The 14,879-nt window shown below is 40.6% G+C and overlaps 3 protein-coding genes across 4 annotated transcripts; 1 reads left to right on the forward strand and 2 right to left on the reverse strand.

Annotated features, from left to right (window-relative positions):
* Positions 229-7,793, forward strand: LOC105165906 (squamosa promoter-binding-like protein 14). Its single transcript, XM_011085059.2, has 11 exons — positions 229-704; positions 1,117-1,774; positions 3,665-3,846; positions 4,108-4,931; positions 5,066-5,140; positions 5,234-5,341; positions 5,442-5,559; positions 5,709-5,844; positions 5,928-6,072; positions 6,148-6,747; positions 6,948-7,793. The coding sequence occupies exons 2-11, from the start codon at positions 1,164-1,166 to the stop codon at positions 7,377-7,379; spliced, it is 3,231 nt and encodes a 1,076-aa protein (XP_011083361.1). The 5' UTR covers positions 229-704; positions 1,117-1,163; the 3' UTR covers positions 7,380-7,793.
* On the reverse strand, positions 9,226-10,428 carry LOC110012327 (uncharacterized mitochondrial protein AtMg00810-like). The gene is made up of 2 exons (XM_020695452.1): positions 10,326-10,428; positions 9,226-10,181 (listed from the first exon to the last, which is right to left on the reverse strand). Exons 1-2 carry the CDS (start codon positions 10,426-10,428, stop codon positions 9,226-9,228), a joined length of 1,059 nt encoding a protein of 352 aa, XP_020551111.1.
* On the reverse strand, positions 11,772-14,873 carry LOC105165922. Of its 2 annotated transcripts, XM_020695321.1 has the most exons (3): positions 14,138-14,873; positions 12,413-13,936; positions 11,772-12,092 (listed from the first exon to the last, which is right to left on the reverse strand). In XM_020695321.1, exons 2-3 carry the CDS (start codon positions 13,530-13,532, stop codon positions 12,079-12,081), a joined length of 1,134 nt encoding a protein of 377 aa, XP_020550980.1. In that variant the 5' UTR covers positions 13,533-13,936; positions 14,138-14,873; the 3' UTR covers positions 11,772-12,078. The 2 variants fall into 2 exon arrangements, with proteins under 2 accessions (XP_020550980.1, XP_011083380.1); XM_011085078.2 differs by having other exon boundaries at positions 12,413-14,873.

The following is a 14,879-nucleotide window of genomic DNA, read 5'->3' on the forward strand; positions in this document are numbered from 1 at the left end:
TATGTTATAGACTCTGAAAAATAAAGTAAAAATCTTTTTATTCATTTCTCATGAAGATCACATTTAACCCTCTGTCTATATATATAGGAATAGGATGATGGGTGTTTTACTAGTTAATAGACAGCTGTCAAATTGGTGTAGCTCAATTTTATGAAAAGAAAACGATTAAATAAGAGGGGGGTTGCGGTAGTAGTGTGCGGAGAGAAGGGCAAAAACTAAATAAGAAATTGAGAAATGAAACTGGAAGTGTGAAACGAAGGAAAAGTTTGTTGAGGAAAGAAAGTAGAAAGTACAGACTACAGAGAGTACAGAGAGAGAGAGAGAGAAGAAAAGTAAAAGATATAATAGTTGTAGTTGAAGTTGTGAGGAGAGAGAAAGAGATATAGGAGAGAGAGAGACTGGGTCTGGGTTTGAGTCCTTCCTTTTCAATTTCTTATTCTACTCCTTTTCTTCTTTCTCCTAGATCTCCCCCAACCCCCTCCTCTCTTTTATCTATGTTTTCTCCTCAGATTTCATCAATTACTTAATCATGTTTTCCCGTTGACAATCCATCCCCTTCTCTATTCTTTTTTGCTTTTCTCGAGGACAACAAGAACAACAACATCACGAATTGGACTGCTTTGCTAAGGAGAACAAATCTGTTTCAAGTTTGTGTTTTTCAGAGAGAGTCCATCCTTTGGAGATGAAATCTCTTCACACATAAGGTCCCTTCTGCTTTTCCTTTTTCATTTCATTGTATTATTTTTTTTAATTTTTGGGGGTGGCTGCTGTGTGGTGGTAATTCATTTGACCTGATGATTTCTGTAATAATTGGACTCCCTGGCATGCTTTTTAATTACTGACAGCAGATTTAAGTTTTGCAAGAATACGGTCAAGGTATAGTACCCAAAATTATGGCTTTTAGTACAAGCCTTTCACGCAAATCCTTTACTTATATCTCTATTCCCTTCCATTTTCTGGTGTTTATGTTATATTTTTTTAGCACTACGCTTTACATTTTGGATACCTGTGTTTAAATCTGCAACTTTTCGAGAGAGGAAAATGTTTGTTTCCTTGTTATTTGTTCTCAAACCGCGTTAGATTCCCCAACTCTCCTCATTTTCCTATGTCCACCAGGTGTTTCTCTTTGCTCTGGGCTTTTGCAAAGTTTTTATATTGAGAAGATGATGGAGGAGGTGGGCGCCCAAGTAGTTGCCCCCACAGTCATCCACCAAACCCTGTCTGGAAGATTTTGTGATTCGTATCCCATGGCAAAGAAACGCGGTCTACCTTTTCATTCCTCAACTTATATTCATCAAAATGCTTCTGATAACTGGAATCCTAAGTCCTGGGATTGGGATAGTTCGAGGTTTGTTGCCAAACCTTTGCAATGTGACGAAATCCATGCGGGAAATGGCACTCAGGTTCTTCCAGGCTTGCCAAGGAGGAATGAGTTACAAAATAATGCTCAAAATCCTAGAAAGCCCGATCATGCTGCAGAAGATAATGAAAATCTTCGACTGAAGCTTGGAGGTGGAGACAGAGCTAGAAGCGATGGCGGCAGTGGTGGCGTAAATTTTGTGGAGCCACAGCCAGTGTCAAGGCCCAACAAAAGAGTACGATCTGGATCGCCCGGTGGTGCTAATTATCCAGTGTGTCAGGTGGATAATTGCAACGAAGATCTGTCTACTGCTAAAGACTATCACCGTCGTCACAAGGTTTGTGAGGTTCACAGCAAAGCTGGTAAGGCCTTAGTGGGGAAACAGATGCAGAGGTTCTGCCAGCAGTGCAGCAGGTTTTGTATATCCAACCTCTTCATTATGAACTCTAAGTGTTTTATTATGTTCTGCTACTGGTTATTGTTGAGTTTTAGCCATGGTTTAAGAGAAGATTATGTCTATGTTGCCACTAGCCATGTTTACATCATCTCGCAGGCTTTTATGTTTTTTCAGTTTACTAGAACTATATTTATGGTATTGTATTATGTTAATGTTGGTTTAACTGCCTTGGTTTAAGAGAAGATTGCATCTAGACTGGCATTAGCCATTTTCAAGAACTTCTGTGTTTTTCTCAGTTTAGTAGAACTGTCAACTGTCAAGACATGTATGGTTACTCTGATTCGATTATTGATTTTTAGAATTATGTAACTTTTAAGATTTTTGTATCTCTTAATAAGTTTTCTGTCTTTTCACTTGTCCTAATCATGGATGAGTTCAGAAACCTGTACCTATGAAGATTTGAAATTTATTTTAATTGGAGGGTTTGCCTTTTTTAATATGATTAACTGTTTCGTAATTGTAATTTCCAAGATATCTCAGATTTAGTTTTTGGCGTCGCTTTTTAATATCCAAATCTATCTGCACTATTTGCAATTTTGAGGACTCTAAATAAGGAAAAACTAAATATATTCTACTCATTTGAAATATAGTTCTTACTTACAACTAATGAGTAGCTCTAGAAATGGATGTCAATTTTAACAAGACAAATATAGAGAGAAAACAAGAAAAAAACTCCATAATAACATTTCAAATTTTGCTATTTATGGAGTGACACCAGTGTCACATTCAACAGTTGTATTAGTGAAATTGTGCACATTAAAACAATTTCCTATTGGAGGTTTAACTTAATAGCCATCCAGAACCTAAATATAATTGTTGAGATGAGCTAGTAATGTAATTTATTTTAATTTTCAACCCAATTTGAAAAGCTAATTAACTTAAATAAATTTTGTTCGGAAATAGGTCATTTAGAAAAATCAAATTACACAGAGGTTAACATTGACCAATTGACTATATACTATATGTGGTCTATAATATATTTGATTAGAAAATTGCACAAATAAAGTCTTACATAGCTTTATTTCATTCTCAATTCTTTGTTTAATCACTTAGTACATTCTTCTCCATCGAATCCAATTGTATTCGTCTATGTATTGCAGTTAGTTAAAGGAGAAGCATTTATCTCTTTGTGTTTAATTGTTATTTCTTATTTTATTTTTCTCGAAGAAGTTCAAACCTGTATGAAAGCCTGGTTTAGATCATTTTTGTTGTGTGAAAATATAGTCAGCAACCATGAAGCAATTATAAATTTGTTCCCTATTAGACTCACTAATATACTTCTTTTCCACTTTGTTTCCTCTCTCTTGAAGAAATGAGATATGGACTCCTTAATTATAGATATAAATTATAAACCAAATATCTATTAGGATCTGGACCCAATTGAAGAGATTGGGCCTAGCCATTTCCAACATTATTTTGGTTCACTTAAGTAGTTTGAAGTTAGAAGCAAAGGATCCAAGAATCTCCTTCATGCTCTGACAACTTACACTATGGATGTATCTTGATTACTCATTTTTTACTGTTATCCTTCAAGTAAAATTGTGTGCAATGTGATGAGTTATTCTTAGCAATATCCATGAAAGTGACTTTTTTTTTTTCTCTTTTTTTTTGGAGGGAGTCGTATAGTTGTTGATAGGGTTATTCTACTCATCAACCATTCTCCCATGCTATTCTAGTCTTGGTTTCATAGAAATATTTATGTCTTCAGAAAGAAGAAACATAAAAAATAAATATGAACGACTCATACTTGTGTGTATATATATATATATATTTATATGTAGAAAATATTTCTTTTCTAATGTACAGTTTGGGCCAGTACTTCAGCATGAGTTTATTCCATTTTCTAGGTTTCACCCCCTCTCAGAATTTGATGAGGGGAAGAGAAGTTGTCGGCGCAGACTTGCTGGTCACAACAGGAGGAGGAGGAAAACTCAGCCAGAAGATAGCACGACACGGTTGTTAGTTCCTGGCAGCAATGACAACAATATTGATATCGTAAAATTATTGGCAGTGTTAACTCGTGCACAAGGTATAAAGTTAGCTAGTATAGGTTCAAGTTCATGTGTCGGCCATAGATGCATCATGTAATTATTACTAGGGAAGATTAAAGCCTTTTTTTGCTTAAAAACATGAAAGGTTTTAGAAAAGAAAGTTCAGTTCATTTTTGATCAGCAAGCTGCAGCACTTATGCTCATGTGTCACCATATAGAAACTCGCACAAACATACTCCAAATTCTCTATTTCACATTAAAATCCACAATTATTTAAATGCTGTTTTGGGTGGTCACAGGGAACATTGAGGACAGGAGTGGCAAGGTCGCACCTTTACCTGATAAAGATCAGATGATACAAATTCTTAGTAAAATAAGTTCATTGCCCTTGCCAGCTGACTTGGCAGCCAGGCTGAAAGGAAGTATTCCCAATCTTATATCCTCTGAAAATCAGAACCAAATGAATGGGAAGGCTTCTTCTCCTGCAACCATGGACTTGCTTGCTATTCTTTCAGCAACCCCAGGAGCACCCTCTTCTGACGCATTTGAAATTCAATCTCAACCAAGCACAGAAGGAAGTGACTCTGAGAAAACCAAGTCATTGTGTGTTGACCAAACTGCATCTCTCAATTTGCAAAGAGGATCTATGATGGAATTTCCTACTGTAGGAGAGAAAACTAGCACAAGTTATGATTCTCCCATGGAAGAAGTAGATTTTCATGTTCAAGAGACATCTCCAAGTTTGCCATTGCAGCTGTTTACTCCCTCACCTGAAGATTATAGGGCAGTGAAGTCGCCATCATACAGAAACTTCTTGTCTTCTGGCAGCAGTAATCCTTTAGAGGAGAGGTCACCTGTGTCTTCACCACCTGTTGTACACAATTTGTTCCCAATGCGAACTTCAAGAGAAGCAATGAAGGATGATCATTTGTCAAATAGTGAAAGTGAAATTGCAAATGTGAAAGCAACCATTAGCAATGAGTGCAGTACATCTCTTCAGCTTTTCAGAGACTCAACGCTAGCTACTGAAAATGGTTCTAATCGAAGTTCTCCATACCGAGCTGGGTATATGTCTTCTTCTGGATCTGATCATTCACCATCCAGCCTGAATTCTGATGCTCGGGTATTCTTGCAAGACTTTTGTCCCATTTTATTTAACAATAATTTTTAATCTTATTTCTGCGTTATCATGTCCTTTTATATTCTGTACCTAGTTTTCATAGTATAATTTGGTTTAAATGTGCTTTCTTCTCCTAGGATCGTAATGGTCGAATAATTTTCAAATTGTTTGACAAGGATCCCAGCCATTTGCCTGGCTCACTGCGGAGTCAGGTCAGTGCAGTGTTGATGCTTTGGTTTCTTTGTTCACGTGATGATTTTTCTTGGCTAATATCTGGGACCTGATTGTATTGCCTCTGTTTGCAGATATACAATTGGCTTTCCAACAGTCCATCAGAAATGGAGAGTTATATTAGGCCTGGTTGTCTAGTTTTATCCCTGTATCTATCAATGCCATCTTTTGTCTGGGATCACGTGAGTGCACTCCTATGAAGTACATATACTTAGCTATGAAGTACGTATGATTACTATAGATTTTGATATACCATATTCTGTGCTTTTTCTGTCTTTGCAGCTTGAAGAAAACCTTCTTAACTATGTGAATGGTTTAGTGAAAGATATTGATGTTGACTTTTGGGGGAATGGAAGATTTTTGGTCCACACAGACAGACAAATGGCTTCCCACAAAGATGGTAATAACTGCTATTTTTATTGTTACTTTTGGGTCCATTAGCTGAACGTTATGCTCATTTTCGTTTTATCATGCTTCTTTGAGGAGCCTAGCTTTATAGTGTCAGGATTCTATGTATTCAATCTTCGTTTTAATGTAATTGGTCATCAGGAAAAATTCGACTCTGCAAATCATGGAGAGCCTTGAGTACAGCAGAACTGATCTCGGTCTCTCCTTTGGCTGTTGTTGGTGGACAAGAGACCTCTCTTCTATTGAGGGGTAGAAATTTGACAGCTCCTGGCACCAAGTATGTGGTTGATGCTTAAATTATCTGAATCTTTTGTGTGTTTGGTTCCCCTTGTCAGGAAATTTTCTTTGTTTGTCAAGCAGGATTCACTGCACGCATGCAGCTGAATATAATATAAAGCAAGTTCCAGTGGCATCGTGTCTAGACACTGCATATGAAGAGATAAGCTTGGATTGCTTTAAGGTCGATGTGGCAGCATCTAGCGTACTCGGTCGCTGTTTCATTGAGGTAGCAATTTATCAAACTATCAATTTCAGAGAGTTGCTTTATGTTTTGGATCATTGTTAACTTTTGTGGTCACAGGTTGAAAACAGTTTTAGAGGGACAAGTTTTCCAGTAATTATTGCAGATAATACCATCTGCGATGAATTGAGACTCCTTGAGCCTGAGATTAATGGAACAGAAGCATGTGATGGTATTCTAGCTGATCATATTCAGAGTACAGGGACGCCCAGGTACAGAGAAGAAGTCCTGCATTTCTTGGATGAACTTGGATGGCTGTTTCAAAGAAAACACAACTCTTCCTTGTTTGGAATTCCAGAGTATAGGCTTACCCGGTTCAAATTCCTTTTTATATTTTCCGTTGAGCATGACTTCTGTGCTGTGGTGAAAACTCTCCTGGAAATTCTGCTAGAACTAAACTTGGGTAGGACTGGATTAGCAAGGGAGTCTTTGGAGATGCTATCAGAGATTCACCTATTGAACAGGGCTGTCAAAAGGAGGTCTAGGAGCATGGTTGATTTGCTCATCCATTACTCTATTGTTGATTCCACTGATACTTCTGAGAAATTTATTTTCTTACCCAATATGGCTGGACCTGGTGGTGTCACACCTTTGCATTTGGCTGCTTGTACATCATCTTCAGATGATATGGTTGATGCTCTGACAAGTGATCCACAGGAGGTACTTCTTTTCATTTTAAAGATTCATCATCTTTTTGGCTCTGAGCTTTGGAAATTTTCTGGCTCTTTTGAGGGGCAAAATTTTTGATGATCTGATTTCAAGGGTTTGTGTGATTTTAATGATGAAGAATGCAAATTAGTTTTTGCTCGTGCGACTCTGCTTGGTTTCTGACCTTTATGGATATTCCTTTCTTTGTGTAGGTGGGCTTACGCAGTTGGAATACTGCTCTTGATGCAAATGGGCTGTCTCCATATGCATATGCCTTAATGAGGAATAACCATACGTACAATGCTCTTGTTGCTAGGAAGCTTGCAGATAGGAATAATTGTCAAGTCTCTGTATCAGTTACCGATGAAGTTGGGCAATTCGCTTTGGAGATGGATAAAGATAAGAGGACTATCTCCCACTTGAATCAAAAGCAAAAATCTTGTTCGAGATGTGCAGTTGTTGCAGCAGATGGATACAAACAAAGGTTTCCAGGTTCGCACGGACTGCTTCAGCGTCCTTATATTCATTCAATGCTGCTTGTTGCTGCTGTGTGTGTTTGTGTGTGCGTGTTCCTAAGAGGACACCCATATATCGGTTGCGTTGGCCCATTTGCATGGGAGAACCTGGGCTACGGGGCAAGTTAATATTTACATTTGGTTGGAAATATCAGTTCTACAGGAAAAGGCGACGATGGCTGTTCGACGCCCATAATGTACTCCTCATCAATTATATAATGTTATTCAATTCATTAGTAATTGTAGTTGTAGTAGCAGTATTAGTATTAGTATTGTATTGAATTTGTAATTTTAGGATGACTTTTACTTTCCACACATCTTAGTAGTTGGGCTGCATAATGTTCGTATTCTGTTAAAGAGTGCTTGTCGATTAGGCCGAGTCTTATACTATAATAATAATAATACGTGTAGAGTATACGAAGAAATTAAGGTGGAGTAAGGTTGTCTGGATTGGACTGTGTTGTATCACTCCATTACTTCACCCGCAACTCCTGTATTCACATAATTTGATGAATTCGAGTCAATTAGTTTATTTTTCTACTACTTTATTACTTTATGTCAGTCTGGTGGTATGTTTTGATTCAAGCTTTTTCTTACAAGTTGTTTAATTTGTTATATTTATACATAACAAATAATGTAATCAATCATTCTATAAATGAAAGAGAAAAAGAAAAAAGACTTCAAAAATCCCACTGGCTGTGTGTGTGTGTGTGTGAGAGAGAGAGAGAGAGAGAGAGAGAGAGAGAGAGAGAGGAGATGGGCAAAAAGTACTAGGTAATTGGATTATTGTAAGAGGCTGCAATTAGGAAAGATGTGGAAGATTTTAGAATTGATTGAAATAATTAGATGATGGGAATGGCATGCAAACCTAATTGTTTGTTTTTGTTTAGGGGGTGTGGGGGTTTGCGATATTGCATCCATGAGAGGAAATTGATTGGCATTGGGGTTGGCCTGGCAACCAATTTGTCACGTTCAATCATTACCCACTGTGTGTGTAAATTGTTGATTTTTTTTTTTTTTGGAGTAGAAACGATAAAACCTGTATTAAAAATCAGAAGACAACACGTAAAAGTCTGTACAGCCACTGAATCACCCAACTCACGCTAAATAAGCTCTAAACAAGAAAAATGACTGGACACAACTATTGGTCACCACTGATCTGGGCCCTATGAACTCGAAAACACAGCAACGGCGCATGTATTCCTTGTATACTCTTCGCACTTGGTAGGCAATACCCAACGGAGACAGCCCATTCCCTTCCGTAACTGTCTGCAGCGATTCTCTCCACAACCCCTAGCATACCGTCAAAACCCAGTCACCAACACCCGGGCTTCCCACTCGATACACGCGTAGGAACCAGCTCTGAATAGGCTCCTCCTTTGGAAACAAAATATGGTAAGGAATATTAGAGAGAGCCCATACTTGCCGCGCATAAGAGCAATAGAACAACACATGGGTTGTGGTCTCGTTGGCAGACTGACACAACATACACTTCTCATCGGCCCCCGATGCTCACTTAGCTAAGTTAACCCCCGTGGGTTGTGCTTCATGACATGCTTGCCAACTATAATTACGTACTTAGGGGTGTACAAGTTTTCGAAATATTGTAGGTTTTCAGACTGTGAACTGTATGCCATGGTCATTCTCAGAATTGGGAGAATTCTATGGTTTGTTCTCATTGATTCAAAGAAGAAATCTGGTACAGAGGATATATATACAGAGGCTGCATAACAAAACTTAAAACAAACACTAACAAACTAACAAACTTACAGCTGGAAGAAGCGTAAAATTAACTAATGAAAAAAAACGTGTTTTACAAAAACAGAGAACATAGAAATAAGTGCAGCCAACATAGCTCCAGGTCAGTGCTTAGTTGGCAGCAGACTGAGCATCATCTTCAAGCTGCATCTCTGTTCCTGCTCTGTATTTCTGCATTGCTCTGTAACCTGTAACACACATCATAACACCCCCCCCCTCAAGATGGAGCTTGGGGAGCCAAGCCCAGCTTGACGAAGAGTCGAGAAAAGTCAGAAACAGAAGGAGACTTGGTGAACAAATCTGCAAGCTGATCACGCCCAGGAATATGCGACGGCAAGATGAGACCCAGCTTGAATTGCTCACGAACAAGATGGCAGTCGATGTCGAGTTGTTTGGTACGCTCGTGAAACACCGGGTTCTCAGTGATGTGTATGACAGCCTGATTGTCACACCAAAAAGAGACAGGGGTGCGATATGAGACCTGAAAGGCGCGAAGAAGATACGATAGCCAAAGAAGCTCACAAACGGCAGAGCCCATGCTCCGATACTCAGCCTCGGCAGAGGATCGGGATACCGTGGCTTGTTTTTTTGTCTTCCAAGAGACGAGAGAGGAGCCCAAAAAGACGCAAAAGCCGGTGACAGAGCGACAAGAATCGGAGCAAGAGGCCCAAGAGGCATCAGTAAAAACGGAAGGCTGAAGTGAGTTGCTGGAGGAGAAAAACAGCCCCAAAGAGGAAGTCCCCTTGAGATAACGCAAGACGTACAAGGCTGCATCCCAGTGAGAGGACCGCGGGTGTTGAAGGAATTGAGACAATTGTTGTACGGCGAAGGAGATATCCGGTCGAGTAAAATCGAGGTAAAGAAGACGACCGACCAAACATCGATAAGCAGCAGGATCAGCCAACAAAGAACCAACATCAGCAGAGAACTTGTGTCCCGGGGGAAGAGGTGTGGAGGTAGCTTTGGCATCCGTCATGCAAACATCAGCAAGAATATCAGACAAGTATCTCTGCTGAGTGACAAGAAGACCATGCGTGGAGCGAGCCAACTCGAGGCCTAGAAAATATTTAGCGAAGTCGAGGTCCTTAATGGTGAAAAGAGTGTGGAGATAGTCCTTAAGAGCAGCTACCTCCTCTGCCGAATTTCCTGTTAACAAAATATCATCAACATAAACTGAGAGCGCAATAAAAACAGTAGAAGTTGTTTTCAGAAATAGGCAATGATCATGTGGGCATTGAGAGTAGCCAAACGCCTGCAATTTTTCTGTGAGCTCAATGTTCCATTGCCGGGACGCCTATTTCAAGCCGTAAAGGGAACGAGTCAGGCGGCAAACTTGGCTTGGGGCAGCCAATGTGTAACCATCTGGAGGAGTCATGTACACTTCCTCATCGAGGTGGCCGTGGAGAAAGGCGTTGTTCATGTCGAGCTGCCACAAAGGCCAACCACGAGCCACAGCAACGCCCAAGAAAATCCGCACCGTGGCTGATTTAGCAACCGGTGAAAAACTGTCGAAATAATCTATACCTTCGCCTGGTTGTACCCCTTGGCAACTAGGCGAGCTTTATAGCATTGGACACTTCTGTCGGGGTTGAGTTTCAACTTAAAAATCCAGCGGCATCCAATGGCCTTCTTTCCGGAGGGTAGCGAGCACAAAGATCAGGTATGGTTGCGATCAAGTGCAGCTAGCTCATCATCCATAGCAGCTACCCAGTTGGGATCCAAGCAAGCATTACGATAGCACCTGGGTTCCTGTACAGAAGACAAAGAAGCAACAAACGACATGTGTGCAGTGCAATAATGAGAGGGCAAACAAGTAGAAGAAGAGGCGACGTCACAATAACATACATAGTCATTAAGCCACGTTGGTTTCTGATGAACTCGAAGGGAACGACGTGGGGAAGGGACCGAAGGAGGAACAGGAGCAGACGATGCAGTAGGTGGTGAAATTTCCTGAGGTAGTGTGGCTAAAGGAGGAGGATCGGAGGGGGGAGAGGACTGGAAAGAGTCATCATAATCATCAACTGGAGGAGGTGTGGGATTGTTGACAGAAGTCTCAGAATCAGGGGTGGAATTAGGTAAGGCAAAGGGGAAAGTACTCTCATGGAAGACAACATCACGAGAGCAAAACAAACGGTCAGTGTCTAAGTCGAGGACTTTGTAAGCTTTGTGGGACTGACTGTAACCGAGGAAGACGCATTTGTGAGCACGTGCATCAAATTTGAGCTTGGAAGGTGAGGTGTTGGAAGCGAAGCAAAGGCATCCGAAAACTTTAAGGCTAGAGTAAGAAGGCTGCTTATGGAACAGTACTTCGTAAGGAGACTTCCATTCTAAAATGCGGGTAGGGAGTCTATTGATCAAGTACGTCGCAGCTAGAACTGATTCGCCCCAAAATCTGGAGGGAAGGTTGGCTTGGAAGGACAGAGCTCTTGCCACGTTAAGTATGTGTTTATGTTTACGTTCCACCATGCCGTTTTGTTGAGGAGTGTATGGACAAGAACGTTGGTGGATAATACCAAGAGATTGAAAGAGGGATTGACAAGAATGGCTGGTAAGTTCCGCCCCATTATCCGACCTAATCATCTTAACACTAGACCCAAACTATGTATGAATCATTTTAAAAAAAACTTCCAGCGTATGACACACTTGAGCTTTGTAACGAAGAAGGAAAGTCCAAGTACCCCGGCTAAAATCGTCTACAATTGTCAAGAAATAATTAGAACCATCAAATGTGCGAGTTTGATAAGGACCCCAAAGATCGATATGTAGTAACTCAAAGGTTTGTGTGGTTTTTATTTCTGAAGAAGGAAATGGTAAGCGACTCTGTTTTGCGAGAGGACATACGCCACATGGATCAATTGTATTACTAACACTAACAACACTAGGTAAATGCATTAAAGCAACCAAAGAGGGGTGTCCGAGCCGCCTATGCCATAGTGTAGTATTGCAAGTAGCTGCGACATTACAAGAAGTATCAATGACAGAATTTAAGGATGTTGTGACAGAAGGATCAAAAGATGATTTATCCAGTACATATAGATTGTTGCAGCGCTTCCCTATGGCTATCACTTTGTTAGTCGTCCGGTCCTGTAACACACAACAAGATGAGTGAAACTTTATTTCAAGGTTTGAGTGTGAGCAGAGTTTGGAGACAGATAACAGATTATGATAGAAGTGAGGAACCAAAAATACGTCTGTGAGAGAGAGATTGGAATGTAAAGTCACAGTGCCTTTGTGTGTGACCGGTTGTGAAGTACTATTGGGAAGATAAACAAACGTGGGTTGAGGTGAAGGTAGACAAGACCGAAACATATGTTTATGTGCACACATGTGGTTAGTTGCTCCTGTGTCGACTATCCAAGAAACCAAAGTATTATCATGAATGCTAGAAAGAACACAACTCTTACCAGCAAAATTATCAAGTTGTGTGTGGCTGATTTGCAGTGGATCACCAGGTGTTCGTGCATGAATCCCTTCCTTTTTCATAAGCCGTATCAGTTCTTGCAACAAATTCTCCTGGTTATGTTCTTTAGATCGACTGCAGCCTTTATCATCTGACTGTGCAACATAAGCCTTCACAGCACCTGTTTCTCGCTTTCTTTTCTCCATTAATTCCTTGTACCATTCGGGGGTTCCATGGAGCTTAAAGCACGTGTCCCTCGTGTGTCCCGGACGATCACAGTTGCTGCAGTGTAAGCCTCTTTTGTCTGTATAATTTCTCTGTTGCCTCGGTGTGAATTCCTTCCTGCCCCCTCCCCTCACTTGCATAGCCAAGTTGTCAACGTGTTCTGTCCCTTCCATGCTAACTTCTCTCTGTTTCTCCACCCTTAAAATCATAGAGTACGCCTTGTTCACCGTGGGGATTGGATCCATGACGAGTAATTGATCGCGCAAGTGATCGAATGTCTCACTTAACCCCATAAGAAATTGTATTAGTCGTGTAAAAACTGCTTGATCAGCGGCTGCCTTGAAAGCTCCACAAGTGCAGCCACACGTGCACTGCGATACCGGCATCAGCACGTCTAATTCATCCCATATCATACGCAGCCGCGAGAAGTATTCCACCACTGATTTGTTTCCCTGCATCAAGGATGCAATCTCTCGCTGCAATTGGTACAAGAGAAGTCCATTGCACTCCCCATATCGCTCCTCTAAATCCAACCACAGAGTACGAGCTGATTTTGCATACATAAAACTTCCTACGATTTCTTTTGAAATGCAATTAAGTATCCAAGTCATTACCATACTATCTACCCGTATCCATTGCTCAAAATGAGGATCTGTCACACATGGTTTTGCTGATGTACCATCTATAAATCCTAACTTCATCTTAGCTCGTAGAGCTCTTTTCACCACATAACTCCAAGTCAGATAATTGCTCTTTGTGAGCATCGTGCTCACGAGAATCATACCTGGGTGGTCTGAGCTGTGTAGTTGCAGTGTCTCTGGAATAGAATGTCTCCCAGTCTCTCCAGTCTCCATCTCCAACGGGGTTGAATGTCTGCTTCCTCTGTTCACCTCTGTCATGTTGATTCAAGGTTGTAAAATCAAGGATTCGTATCCAGAGACCTTCAAAAGAAGGCTCTGATACCATGTAGGTTTTCAGAGTGTGAACTGTATGCCATGGTCATTCTCAGAATTGGGAGAATTCTATGGTTTGTTCTCATTGATTCAAAGAAGAAATTTGGTACAGAGGATATATATATACAGAGGATGCATAACAAAACTTAAAACAAACACTACTAACAAACTTACAACTGGAAGAAGCGTAAAACTAACTAATAAAAAAAAACGTGTTTTACAAAAACAGAGAACATAGAAATGGGTGTAGCCAACATAGCTCCAGGTCAGTGGTTAGTTGGCAGCAGAGTGAGCATCATCTTCAAGCTGCATCTCTGTTTCTGCTCTGTATTTCTGCGTTGCTTTGTAATCTGTAACACACATCATAACAAATATAATTCCATTGGATTGATGTGGGAACTGTTAGAAGTTGAGAGCAGCATCTACTAGTTGTTTCTCAATTCAAGGTGATAGGCACTCTGTACTGAAAATTGTCCTTTACTAGTGTAATGCCAAATAAGCGCATCCAGTCTCTCCATATACGTTAAGGGAATACTTTGAATCAGTTATACCTCATCGGCTTCAAACACCTGCCGTATTAAGTCATGCTTCCAGCAGCCCAGAGGAGTGTTAATAAGCTCAGCGAGACACGCCTTCGGTGATAGTAGCCTCAGCACTGATGTAATGCGAAAGTCGGAAGGCTGTGGCACCCATCTGTCCCACCATATGCGCACGTCGTGTCCCAATCGTATTCTCCATTGACATCCTCGTAGTAGCAAATCCCGGGCGCCTGATATACTCCACCAAGTAAACGAAGGTCGTGCCCCTACCCGAGCAGTTAAAAAAGTTCCCTCTAGGAAATACTTGGCTTTGAAAATTTGACTCAGCAAGGCAATAAGTCATGTAATTAATCTCCATCCTTGCTTTGCCAACAATGCCCCATTAAATGCCTCCATTTCCTTAAAACCAAGTCCTCACTCTCCCTCAATTGACATAATCTCGTCTACCCCAACCCAATGAGTTTGGTGTTAACCCTGGTTATGCCACCAAAAATTCCCTATTATCATCTCAATTTCGTGAAGCAAGTAATCTGGTAGCAGAAAGCATGACATGACGTATGTATGAATAGACTGCAGCACTACTTTGATCAACACATCTCTTCCTAGCCTGTGACAATAATTTAGTGTTCCACCCCTGAATGCGGCCCCACATGCAATCCTTTATTGCTCGGAACAACTCACCTCTTGAACCCCTGGCTATAGCCGGCAGACCCAGATATTTGTCGTGTCACTCAACCATAGGTACCCCAATTAT

The sequence above is a fragment of the Sesamum indicum genome, linkage group LG7, assembly GCF_000512975.1.
Source record: "Sesamum indicum cultivar Zhongzhi No. 13 linkage group LG7, S_indicum_v1.0, whole genome shotgun sequence".
Classification (NCBI taxonomy): Eukaryota; Viridiplantae; Streptophyta; class Magnoliopsida; order Lamiales; family Pedaliaceae; genus Sesamum; species Sesamum indicum.

What these genes read in the sequence shown, in the direction of transcription:
- LOC105165906 (XM_011085059.2), top strand. Translation starts at nt 1,164, where the DNA reads ATGATGGAGGAGGTGGGCGCCCAAGTAGTTGCCCCCACAGTCATCCAC. An exon ending in AGTGTTAACTCGTGCACAAG is followed by an intron (nt 3,847 to 4,107) that starts GTATAAAGTTAG and finishes GGGTGGTCACAG; the next exon opens with GGAACATTGAGGACAGGAGT. An exon ending in TTGACAGCTCCTGGCACCAA is followed by an intron (nt 5,845 to 5,927) that starts GTATGTGGTTGA and finishes TTTGTCAAGCAG; the next exon opens with GATTCACTGCACGCATGCAG.
- LOC110012327 (XM_020695452.1), bottom strand. Translation starts at nt 10,428, where the DNA reads ATGAACAACGCCTTTCTCCACGGCCACCTCGATGAGGAAGTGTACATG. An exon ending in CCAAGTTTGCCGCCTGACTC is followed by an intron (nt 10,182 to 10,325) that starts GTTCCCTTTACG and finishes TTGCGCTCTCAG; the next exon opens with TTTATGTTGATGATATTTTG.
- LOC105165922 (XM_020695321.1), bottom strand. Translation starts at nt 13,532, where the DNA reads ATGACAGAGGTGAACAGAGGAAGCAGACATTCAACCCCGTTGGAGATG.